The 13,357-nt window shown below is 33.1% G+C and overlaps 1 protein-coding gene across 2 annotated transcripts in view; it reads right to left on the bottom strand.

The window, feature by feature from the left end:
* Nucleotides 1-11,305, bottom strand: part of LOC145242619 (grpE protein homolog 1, mitochondrial-like) — a 29,302-nt gene extending 17,997 nt beyond the window's left edge. The window contains exons 1-2 of one of the 2 annotated variants that reach the window (XM_080105732.1): nucleotides 11,148-11,287; nucleotides 8,682-8,762 (exon numbers count right to left, since the gene is read on the bottom strand). In XM_080105732.1, the coding sequence (XP_079961858.1) occupies nucleotides 8,682-8,762; nucleotides 11,148-11,236 (170 nt within the window). In that variant the 5' untranslated portion in view covers nucleotides 11,237-11,287. Of the gene's footprint in view, nucleotides 1-8,681; nucleotides 8,763-11,147 lie in introns of both variants that reach the window. The other variant, XM_080105733.1, reaches the window with a different exon arrangement.
* Between the last annotated feature and the right edge of the window lie 2,052 nt (nucleotides 11,306-13,357).

The following is a 13,357-nucleotide window of genomic DNA, read 5'->3' as shown; positions in this document are numbered from 1 at the left end:
CTGTGTCAAAATTTATCTATTTCACATTCATAGACAAAATTGATTGATCTAAAATTCTATTTTCAGTACAGAAATAAAATTGTAATTTACTTAAAAGTTCATTTTATTTGCTTTTTGTTATAATGCAGTCAGTTTACGGATAGTTCAGGGTCATTGCACTTGATATTTCAAAGGCATTCTGGTCTTTAATATTAACTTAAGGGTTATGATATTGATAGTGAAGTTCTTGACATCATTAGTTTTTTTTCTTTCTGATCAAATCAAAGATTATGAGTTCTCTTTTCCTAACAACGCTAACGTTCGTTCCTCCTGGCTATTTTTTGCCCAACTTTTTTCTTTTTTTTTTCCCCTAGCATGTGGTGGAGATATGAAAAAGTACCTCAAATTGTTATAAACTAGAACTAATTTGGTTTAAGATTGTTTCAATGGCAGCCATCTTAAAGCTGAAAAGTTCAAGATAACCAAAATGATTTATTTATTTTTAGTAAATTTGTAAATTACATTCCATTGACCTCAAAATATAGAAAAGTACCTTTTTTTTTTTAAAAATTGCATTTTCACCCCAAACAAGGCATAGTGCTACTGATGTAGGGGGCTACTATCTGGGACATAAATTGCAACGACACTATGTAGAGAGTTGAGCAGCAAGATATCTTCACATTACACTTGAATTTCTGCATGTCGGTACAGTCTGAGAAACAGGAACCCGAAAGTGAATTCCAAAGTCTAGTAGTTCTGGGGAAGAAACTATTGGAGTAGAAGGCTTTCTGGCATCTGGGGATCTCTACCCTGTAGGTGTGGGACTTTGCTGCTTGTCAGGGGTATTTATGTCATGGGCGGGGTATACAAGGGCTTGTAGTTCGTCATAGCATCTACCATTAAAATACTTGTAAAACAGGCAGAGGGATACATTTCACCAATGGAACAGAGGCTGAAGCCCAACTGACAGTTCAGGACCAATTAGGTTAGCGATTCTCTTTTGAACTCTGTCCAGAAGTGAACTATTAGCAGGTGCACCAGCCCAAATGTGACAATACTCCATACATGGTTGGATAGTGGCCTTGTAGAGGTACAGGATACTCACAGGCATAAGTAACTTTCTGGCACGGTAGAGAGAGCCCACCCTCCTCACAACAAACGTGGCAATGCCTTTGATGTATCTGTTCCCTAGGGGATGTCAAATCCTGGTGAAAGTGAACAAACGGCTTAACATGTAAATTTGAGTTCTGCTCCATGCAAAAAAAAAAAAAAAAAAAAAATTACCATTGCCCCTCCTCCCCATTTAGTTCCAAAAGTCCCCAAGGCCTTAACATTTAAATTTGAGTTCAGCACCATACAAAACTGCTAAATAGACATATACAGAAAATTTTGGACAAATATGGTAAAATAGTCCCAAAAATGGTGTGCTTTTATTAGCCCTAAAAGAGCCCCTGGAGCACACCCAAGAGTTATCGCAAAGTATAGACAAACAAAATTAAATAGAAATCAGTTAGTTACAACTTTTCAGAAAGTTTTATAAAGATCCAAGACATCAAGCATAAAAGTGTCAATTTTAGCCATTTTAACCTAAAAGGCAACCCTTAGGGCGACAACTGGAGTTTTCCCGGAAAATCGGTTCTGTTACTTTTTTACTCATATCAGTTTTAATGTTTGTACAAGATTAAAAAAAAAAAAGGAAAAAAAAAAAAAAAAAAAATCCAAGGCGTAGTTATTGAAAAAAAAGTGTAGATGGACGAACGGACAAAGGTGAATTTACAGGTATACCCTCCTTTTGTCGGGGGACCAAAAATTAACATCTCTGCTGACTCTAATCTGGCGTTGCTTTTCACTATCAGATCAGTTGAAATATGTGACTAATCTAGAAGTTGACCGTCGGGTTCAGTTGTAGATTAGGGTGCAAAATGGCTCATTTCGTTTAATCCTGTTAAAACTCGGCTTGTGGCTTTGAATCAGGAGTGTTCCTTTTCTTCTAAAGATTTTCATGGATGGCCCTGCTCATGAGACTTCAAATCTTTCTTGGAGTTCACATATTAGATCCACTGCTCTTTCCGCTTCTCATAAAGTCGGTTCTCTCTATTGTTCTAAACATACTCTCACACCTAAAGCTATTCTTTCTCTATAAGTAAATCTATCAGACCATGTATGATGTGCTATTGTCAACATTTTAACTTTTGTCCGAATGTCACGACCTGTGCGACTAAGATAATCAGGTTAAAGAGAAGATCTATTTATGTCTAAGCAAGCAGATACCTCTAGAAGACTGTCATTAATGTTCAACAACACATAGGACTGGAACTTAACATTATACATTTAAATTTAATAGCCTAATTAAAATTCTCTCAAAGTGCCCTTCTTAGCATTAAAGAGGCTACAGTTCAGGTGTTTGATCACTCCTAAAAGAGTAAGTCTCCACCTTGTTCTGTCCCTAACTAGGCGTGGTCATGTAACACAGAGTTGATTGTTAATCCGACAGGGATTTAGTCTCCACTTTTGGTCTTTTCCATTCAATCATTCTATATGTCCACCTGTAGTCTGTCGATCTTGAAAGGTAACCCTGCCTATCAATGTTTTCTCGTTTGTTTGGTGAAAATAATGTCATTTACTCCAGCTGGCTGTCTGATACAGGCGTTTCCTTTTTTTGTGTACAAAAATGCAAAGCATACGGCAATCCATTTTGCATCGTACAATTCTTAGATTTGTTTTTATCATTTCATGATTAAGTGCTGATTTTGTGACCATATGGCATGACAGAAATGATGTATTCATTGAACAGTTTAGGTTTAATGTTTATAATGAACACCATCTCTACTTTGGCATGCACACACTACTGCCACGAGACATTTTTTTTATACTTCCCCAAAAAAGTTGATCCAAAAACAAAATTTTATGAGAAAAATATAATCAATTTCATAAACAAATGAAAAAGATTAGCTATTGAAAAAACGATAAGTTTTTTTTTTTTTTTTTTTTTTTTTTTTTTGCTAAAAAAGGTTGTGAAATCGTTCTTTTTTAGCTAGACTCCTTCGATTTGTTTATAAAGATGGCGGCTATATTTTTCCTGAAGCGGTTTTATGTGTACGAGGAGACTAATTATAACAATTTTTTTAAAAAGATATTTGTTTTTGAATATTCAAGTTATGGAATAATGTAAGTGTGGCTTGACAAAGGCTTTTTTTTTTGTACAAAACTGTCAGCTGCAAAATGAACAGATTTTTTTTTCATTTTGTGGTCCAATTGTATTTTATTTTAAAATAAGGAAACGGACAAAAAAGGGATAACCCAATTTTTTTTCATTTCTTTAGTGCTTGTTAAGATATAGTTGACAGATCGATTTTTTAAATATGTGGTGTTAAGAAAAACAAAAAACAAAAACAGTATTTACTTAATTTTCATGCCGGAAACAGTAATATCTCCAAAAATTACAAAAATTCATCAAGTACAAAATTATTTATAGTTAAAAGTATTTTTTATAGAAAATTGGGAAAAATTGCATTTTCCTTAAATGTAAACAACCTGAAGATTGTGAATACAGGGAACATACTTATCTCTTTTTGCCACTTTAATGACTGACGTATTTAGATCATAGCGATAGATTTTTCTTGGTGCTCGTTAAGATAGTATCAACAGATAGAGTTTTTAAATATGCCGTTTTAAGCAAAAACAAGGTAATGTTGAGCGAGTCCTTACCATGGGTGTGATTTGGCCCAAGGAAATAGTTTGCATCGAATTCGGACAGCAAAACATCGAACCAGAAATGAAAATATGAAACAAAACATTTCGTACCCCCCCCCCGCATTTTTCTTAGTTATTTATTATTGAAATGAAACAAAATAGCTTTGTTTTTTTTGTTTTTTTAAGTAAAAGGTGCAGTACTTTTCCACCCTCCAAAAATCCTTTAAAATTACTACTTATTATGTTATCAGGTTTTCGGGTGGGGTGGGGTGCTGAAAACGAAAATAATGTTTAAAATTCGAGGAAAGAAATAATTTCTAAGATATGAAGAAATTATAGTTTCCAAAAGTGTAGTCGAAAATCTATAAAAGTGGTCATTTTCAAGAAAATTGTGGAGTTGGACCAAATGTAAAAATTTACCACTTATTTAATTCTATGTGTGAGGTTTGAAATTTACATATTGCAACGCAATTATTAAAAAAAATTCACTTTAACTTTACATTTTTTTTGTTTGTTGTTTTCAAATATTTTGTAGCACTTATTTTTAATTATTTTATTGTAGGACATGTGAGGTTTGAAATTTACATATTACAATTATTAAAAAAAAAAGAAAAAAAAAAGTTTTGTTAGGAAAGAAAAAAAAGCAGTGAAAAAAATGAAGATATTGACAGAAATACATTGAAATATTTATCTCACCTATTTTTGCTCCAAAAATAAGACAACGTACAACAAAGGCCTACGTTAAAATTGAACACAAATTTTATTAATTCCTCAGTTGCAAAAAAGGAATGCCCATTTAGCCCATGAAAAAGAGCTGTTAATCTCGAAAGGCGATAGTCTTATCTTCATCACGAACTGGATGCTGGTTCATCTGTCTTTGAAGATCAGAGATTACAATCGTTTGAAGGGGGTTGGAATGATGCCTTCTGATGAAAGGATTCAATTCTCGTTTTGAGTCGACATTACAGAAGTTCAGAATTAATTTATTTATTGTGGATTATTATCCTCATCTTTCTTAGTTGTTTCACAACGTTTCAGCCAACCATTCCTTTGGCCTTCGTCATGTGGTAACCACGACGGGATAGGAAATCCGAATCTTTTTTAATGCCATCCATAGTTGTTGTCGTTTCACCACATGTTTGGCCAAATAAGCCTTTGGCCGGCTTTGGGTAGGATTGAAACTGCTATCTTCAGACAATTCTCATCTGGAACCATAGAGATTCAACGTCTATCCACTGCGCCGAAGGGCAATCAAGGTTGGATTTTTTTGGTCTTATAAATCCATGTTTATTGATTATCTGATCTTCCATGGTCGGATCTGTACCGAATGGTATTTATATTATTTTAATTGGAATTCATTATTGAGATGAGCATTATTTATTAACTTATTTTATTGTGGACTATTATCCTCATCTTTCTAAGTTGTTGTTTCATGATGTTTTGAAAACTACTAAAGATGAGGATAATAGTTTGCAATAAATTAATAATACTCATCTCAGTAACGAATTCCAATTAAATATATATTCATAATGTTCATTGAAAGGAACAAGTCCTAAATAACAGGTCAACAATTCAGACCTTAAAGTCTCTGGAAGGCACAACTGAGCCTAATCATTTAGGCTTAAAATTGAAGTCTCAAGGAGACGAAGGTTAGAGCCGCCCAAAATACCTCATGCTGAGGAGGAGTTCCATAGGTGTGTTCTTCTCGGCTGCTTTCTGGAACTAGGTTCCATCCTTCTTGTTTGGCTGTCTTAGTGGAACTCTAAAAAGGAAGTAACATAAAAAAATAAAAAAAAAAAAAAAAACGCCAAGTGAATCGCGCCACAGTGAATAAAATCGATCAATCTGATTGGTAATGGTCTAAAACAAATACAGTGGATTGCTTGTTTGCTGTAATTTTGGAATTTCTGACAGCATAAAACAAAATTATTTTATGCATTTCTGTCAATATCTTCATTTAAAACAATTAAACAAAAACGAAAATTCGACAAACCAAAAGATTAAAATATTTAGCAGCAATTATTATCCAAAATATTAGGTGATTTAAAAAAAGAAAAAAAAGTTTTGTTTCATTTCCTTAGAGAAGGATTCCATGTTTTCGTTCATGAATCAACTTCCGTTCGCAAATAGAACTATTTTACATCTCGGAGCCAGGTAAGGACTGTCGACATTACCAAAAACATTACGTACTTAATCGTCATGCTGCAAATAGTAATATATAAAAAATTACGAAAATTCGAGTAGAAAGTTAGGCACTTCTGTATGACATTAGCACCAGAGACGAGTTATCGACCCCTGTTCTTAGAAAGAGAACTGCCATCTAGCGGCCATATGAACCTCATTTATAAACAAGTGTTTACGATAACGCAAAAATATAACGAAATAAACACAAATATGAAAATCAAAACAGTGTATAAAATATGTATCAAAATATAATTTTAATGTATTAATATAGTTTTTTTTTTCAATGAGCGATTCAACTGAAAATAAAATAAATATAAATACATGAAATTTTTTTTTTTTTTTACAGTAAGGTTGTATAAAAATGTAGCAAAATATAATTTTAAAAATATGAAACATTTATAGACGTTAAAGAATATTTTTATTATTTTTTTTTTTTTGTACAGAAAGATTATATAAAAATATAATTTTGGTTTGCATTAACTTTTAGAAAAGGAACAGTTATCGATCCCTGGCAAGCGACATCTCTCGGCGGTTCTTGAAACTAAAATATACACATTCGCCTCATGTAGAAGTGCCCTTTTCTAGTTAAAAGCAATTTTTACGAAAAACTGAGTAAAATCGAATTTTTCTTAGACGTTTTAAAATAAGCAGTAGGAGGCTGAAAACAAGGGACATAATTCTTAAAAGAATATTTTAGATTACTTGAGCGATACACTTTTTTGGGCACTTTTTACTGAGTGTGGACCCAAGCAAAAATTTTTTTTTTGCTTGGGTACGCATGCGCGCAATCGTAAGTCTGCGGCCAAAAAAAAAAGTCAAATACACATTGAACACATTGACCTCAACAGCGATTTTCTGTAGATGTACCAACAAGTTGAGATTTTTTTTTTATCCAAAGTGAAAGGAATGTGAAATGATATTTTTTAAGTGAAAGAATTGTGAAATGAAATTTGTAAGAAATGTGAAAGTCAAATTTGGAGTCTTGAAAAAAGTTCTGAGAGATAAAATCGCTGTTGAGGTCAATGTGTATTTGACTGCACTTCCGGTTTTTTGGCCTTTTTTTTTCCGCAGACTTACAATGGGTACTTGTGCAGTTTGGCCACCACGAGGAATACAAACTTAAAATATATTAAACTGTTTCTTCTTCATTAAATTGATAGATGAAGTATAGTTAATCCCCACCTACCTCATGTTAAATAACACAAAAGTAAACTTTGTGACACAACAGAAAATAAGCTTTTAATTTATAGCTTTAGCAGTATTTGGCGAGTTCCGAGAGATAAAATCGCTGTTGAGGTCAATGTGTTCAATGTGTATTTGACTTTTTTTTTGGCCGCAGACTTACGATTGCGCGCATGCGTACTTAAGCAAAAAAAAAATTTTTGTGCTTGGGTCCACACTCGGTAAAAAGTGCCCTTTTTTGTACTAAAAACAATAGTTCTACTCGAATTTTCGTAATTTTTTGATACATCACTATTTTCGACATGACAATTAAGTCAGTACTTTTGTTTTTTCTTAAAACCACATTTTTAAATTTTTAAAAGATCGATCAGTCTTAAAAAAAAAAAAAAAAATCACGGGGTGAACAAAGTTTAATGTATTTATTTGCTTCCCCGCCAAAGCAAATTAGGCACAAGGCCGTTTTTAATGTGGGGTCAAAACCAGCTCCCCTAAAAGTAGGCAAAAAGGGGGCACTCTGGTTACCAAAAATAATGATTGTCCCAGTATAGAGGGTACAAATTATCTTAAGTGCAGCACTGCAAGTGCAACATCTGCAGAACAGATACTACACTTAGTAAAGTTTCAGATTAGGTCCACCGCAACAAATTTCTTTCTAAATGACGACTTTTTACGACTATGCTGAATACGAAAATCGCATTGAAATTTTGCAGAAATAAGTAGCTATCGAGATTAAAAGTATTACGCATTGTATTTTTGGTGGCCATCTTTTACGCACGTGCGCGCGCCATAAACAAATCTACTAATTTATGACTGACACTACACGCGCGTAAGAAAACATGGCCGCCAAAGAATACAATGCATAATATAACTCTTTATATCTCGATAACTACTTATCTCTGCAAAATTTCAATGCAATTTACGTATTCAGCATAGTCGAAAACCCATAAAAGTTGTCATTTAAAAGAAAATTGTGGAGGTGGAGGTGGACCTAATCTAAAAAAATACCCTATACTTTGATCCCGACCCGAAGGCCAAGAACAACAGGGTATTTATTTGCTCCCCCACCGAGCAAATTAGGCACAAGGCCGATTTTTATGTGAGGAGTGAAGGGGAAATGGGGACCAACTCCCCGGGGAGTAGGTGAGGTGAGGTGATGTGACCTGTATCAAAATTTTTGTAGGAATTTTTGACACCCCTAACACGAAACTACGAATAAAATATAAAAAACTCGTAATTTCTTTTAAAAGTGGGTTGTTTATTTTCTTTATGGATTATACTTCTGAAATAAACTATTAAAGTTGTTTTAAAAGTAATAGTAATGTTTTTTTAAACTAATGAATTTTACGAACTCAATATTTTTCAATTTTTAAACTTTAAAAATCTAACAAAGTTTTTCTATTGAGTCTATTTTTACGATATTTTCAGGGTCAATGTGAAATTTTATGCTCTTTCCAATAAACCGAATATAATATTTTAGACAAACGTTTTTTTTTTAAATTCACGCCCCCCCCCCATTTTCTAGTGTCTATTAAAAAGTAAATAATTTACTCAAAGTTTTATATATCACAAATTGAAGAGAAAAGGTCAATAAATATATTCAAATTTAAAACAAAATAAAAAGTAGTGTTTTTTTAGAAATTTACCTGTAAAGTTCGAAGTTTAAAAACTTTTTTTTTAAAACCACGTTGTTTGTTTTTTTTTTAATGAAACCTTGGTCCTTGCTCCTTTAATTGAAAAAAAAAAAAAAAAAAAAATAGGGCTTGAATTACATTTTTCGAGTAGTTATAAGCTTGGAAAGATAGGGGGTCGAATAATTCACGGCTCCCATTTTTAAATGTCTATTAAAAAGTAAATTAATTTACTCACCAAAGTATTATATATCACAAATTGAAGAGAAAAGGTCAATAAATATATTAAAATTTAAAACAAAAAAAGTAGTGTTTTTTTTTAGAAATTTACCTGTAAAGTCCGAAGTTTATAACCTTTTAAAAAAAAAAAAAAACCTTTTTTGTTTTTGCTTTTTTTAATGAAACGTTGGTCCTTGCCCCTTTGAAAAAAAATTAGGGCTTGAATTACATTTTTCGAGGAGTTATGTCTGAAAAGACGGGGTGGAATTATTCACTATTTTTCACGAAATTTGACATACCTAGTGACCTGCTGGATAGTGACAATTGGTATGAAGGGTTGCCCCTACATTGACCAAGGTCATATGTGGGGTTGCCCCCACATATGGTCTTTGCTTGCAGTATCTGCCGGAACAGATATCTACACTTTGATCCCGGCCCGAAGGGCAAGAACAGCAAAAAGGAAAGCAAGTTTAAGATAATCGTAGAAATCCACTTTAATCTAATTTGTGTGGTTGAAATTGAAATAGGCCGGTCGTTATTATGTTGTTTACATGTGTTTTTGTTATATAATTTAAACTCCAGGTCAAGATCACAGTGTAGTATTCTGATGTCACACTTCACCTTTTCTATCCTCGGTCAGGCTGAAACAATTTTTTATATTTTTGTTCCTATCCAGAATGCACCTATTTTTTTTTTTGGGGGGGGGGGGCTGAATTTTACCCCCACATTAAAAATCGACCTTGTGTCTAACTGGGTTCGTGGGGAGAGAAGTCAATAGGAACATTACGGATTTCAAATCAAATTAGGAATAAAATGAGTGGATGGTTGTGGACAAATAGAGAGGAAAAACGTGGTTTCCACTTTGTAGCCAAGTAAAGTTCCTTTTCAAACGAAGGTCAAATCCGGAAACTCCAAGAGAGAAGTTTCCATGCTTACGCAGAATAATTAAAAAGAAATTATTTTGAAGCGGTTAAAGTTTATCAAGTAGTTTAGTCTGATTTTCTAAAGAGTTGTTGACGCATTAATTTGTCTGAATTTTATAGATTTGTTTTTAATATTGGTGCTAATGCACTTACTGATCCGCGCATTTTTTTATTTTTAAATCGTATTTCCAAGTTTAATTAACGTTTTGGTATTATTATACAAACACCGTGACAGCGAATTAGTAAAATCTTTTACGTAGTATTCTGTTACGTTTCGGTGTGCTGAACACGAATCTGAAAACTGGGTTAGGGTTAGGGTACATTTTTTTCTACTAATTCGCTGTCACGGTATTTGTATAAATTTACCAAAGTTTTTTGTTTTTTTATTCAATTATAAGGTTAAAGTACAGAATAGGTACAAAACACCCTCGCCATGTTAAGAATGGCTTTTTAAATAACGTTATTATTGCCGCACGGATCAATGAGTGCACTGCAGTACTACAGTGCAGTAGTACCTTAATATTTTGTAAATATTTATCGTGAAACTTGAATTTAACTTTAAACTTAAAAAAAAAAAAAAAAAAAAAAAAAAATTGTGCATAAGCACCTTTTGTTTTCCTTTGTGAAAAGTATTAAAATGATTTTTAATTAGTTTTATATCACCCCCCCAAAAAAAAATGTGGTTTTAATAATCAGAAAAAATATTTCGTAAAACTTCAAGAAAAAAACAAAAACAAAAAAAAAAACAATGTAGTAACAAAAGTATATAAGCACCCAAATACACGTTATAAAAAGGCAAGAGAAGTTACTCTTCTACCTATCTGGAAAAGTTTTTACTTTCTAAATAACGCTATTATTTCAGCATGGTAAATTCTCTGCATAATTATCAAATAAAAACAATCGAATATACGGATAAAAGTTATCAAAATTTCCACCACGTGTGTCACCAACGTGAATGAAAGGATAATAGACAAAAAAATTCCAAGTTTAAGAATACCTCCCCAAAAAATGAAAAAAAAAATGACGGTTTAAACTGTTTTTTAATTCAACAATTCAGTATAACCTATATTTTATAAACAAATAAATCAATTTTGTCTCCCAAATCTTTTTTGAAAGATTCATGACATGACAAAAAAACAAAATATGAACTACGTACTATAAAGTAACCGGTCACAATATGGGGGATCGGTTTACAATATAATCCTATATACAAAATGATCACTCACTTCTCAACAGTGTTACATCATCTTACACGTTAAAATCAGATGGATTATGAAATCGATTTTGGGACAAAATTTTACGTTTTTGCAAGTTCATTATTTAAAGACTCATGGGGTACCTGGAGTTGTTGACGGAACCAAGTCGAAAACGGCAAAAGTTCCATATCACAGCAGGCCGGCTTCGGCTAATCCAAGTGGAGAGCGCCATTTTGAAATAAATAAGACCTTTGAAGGTCAAATTAAAAAAAATAGCTGACGTCACATAGCAAGAAAGATAACTCTTCAGTCCTAAACTTTATTTGAAGGAAATTGTTTCCCTTAGAGCAAATGGATTGTATAATTACTAACTTGCCCTTTCCGTAAGACTTGCTCGCCTAAGGGGCGTAACTCTATTTTACTAAGAACATTCGAGTAACTGCAAGAAAAATGGAGTGATTCTTTTTTGGGACGCCAGGTTGCCAGCTCGCCAAAAAGTACACCACGGGCAAAATTTCATTCCGTCTTAAAAACAACATCTTATTTTTACACTTTTATCTCGCGAATAAACATGAAATTATATATTGAAAACTGTGTTTATATTATTTTTAATATCCAACAACGGAGTTGAAGTCAATGATTTAAATTTTAAAACAAAACTAATTTTTTTTGATAAATCTCTGTTTGGCGTACTCATGAATTATTTTTTTTTTAAAGAATAAAATTGAATAAAGTTTATTTTTACAAGAATGTTTAGAATAAGCGAATAAGCATAAAAATATATATGAAAACCCGCGTTTATTATTTTTAAAAAATCAAAATTATACACAGCGTATGAGGGTGGTCTCTTTTTTTTTTCCTGAACGAAACAATTGTGTTTGGCGTACTCCTGAGTTATTTTTTCTAAAGAATAAAATTGAATAAAGTTTATTTTTACAAGAATGTTCAGACATTTACCTAGCGAATAAGTATAAAAATATATATAAAAAACGCGCTTATTATTTTAAAAAAATCGAAATTATACACAGCATATGAAGGTGGCTTCTTTTTTTTTTCCTGAACGAAAATTGTTGCGGGATTGGTATTATAGAAGGAAAAGGGAAATGTGTTTTCATCTCACGTTCGGGTCACTATCGTTTGTTCGCGTGTGGGAAAAGAAGTGAGTGATGTAGTGGAAAATGGGAACGATAGTCCAGCGTGTAGACACAGAAAAATATAGTGGGTTAAGCAGTACGCCATGTTAGCAGTCAGCTACGCGAAGGTATTCTCAGGGACAAGTTGTATATGTAGAGCGAGAAAGAGTGAGAATGTGTACGTACGGTCTGTTTGCCCCACATAGTAGCGAGTGGTGTGAGGCTGGTCTGAAAAGGAAGATGCTGCTTATTGCTCTTTCTTTTATACTTGTTTCCGGTGGTCTTTTGCGCATGTGTGGATTTCCATTGAAAGGAAGTGACGTCGTCCATGCGTGCGTGTATGTGAGTACATGTGTGTACGTTAGCGTGTGTGTATATACACGTGAATGTGAGTGTATGTACGCGAACGTGAATATATGTACGTGTGTGGATGTGGGCGCGTATGTTTGTGTGTGTGTATGTATATGACAAGTAATATAGCTTGAAATGTGAATGTGTGAGACTAGGAAAGGCTCGCGCAAAGTGACTTTGTTTGTTAAAATTGTGTTTGGCGTACTCTTGAATTATTTTTTCTAAAGAATAAAATTGAATAAAATTTATTTTTACAATGATCTTTATACATTTATCCCACGAATAAATATAAAAATATATATAAAAATGAACGAAAGTTATTTTTACAATTTTTCACCTCTGACAGAACAGAAGATGAACATAGCTCAGGGCAAGTTGTGAGGAAAAGATCAAGGAGACTTGTATACTGACCGTCAGTATCGGGCATACGGGTGGGTTCGTGAAAAATCTGAGTGAGGTCATAAGTAATGGAGAAATTGTGACAGAACCTCCTCTCATCATCGATCTTGTTTGAGTGACCTTGGGTCTAACTCTGCCATCGTGAGGAGGCATATAAATAGGAACACCAACAGACATCAAACTAGCATCACCAGCGAAAATACTTTTTTGCAAGACCCCTTGCCAGCCAAATTTTCGGCCAAAAACAGATTAAAAAGCTTACCCTATGTCTGCATACACTTTATGTAAAATTTCAAATGTTTAGACCAAAAATTGGTTGAGTAATTTGATAGAGACCGCAGAGGTCAATTTTTTAAAAACTTTGACCCCAATTTTGACCCCCTTTACATTTATTGTTTTGGGCGCAAATCGAATTAAAAAGTTTGATCCATGTCCAAGTAACCTACATCTAAAATTTCAAATGTTTAGAC

The sequence above is a fragment of the Euprymna scolopes genome, chromosome 21 (genome assembly GCF_053919585.1).
Source record: "Euprymna scolopes isolate OS-2025 chromosome 21, ASM5391958v1, whole genome shotgun sequence".
Lineage (NCBI taxonomy): Eukaryota > Metazoa > Mollusca > Cephalopoda > Sepiida > Sepiolidae > Euprymna > Euprymna scolopes.
The sequence above is the reverse complement of the archived record's forward strand: the minus strand, read 5'-3'. Positions and strand labels throughout refer to the sequence as shown.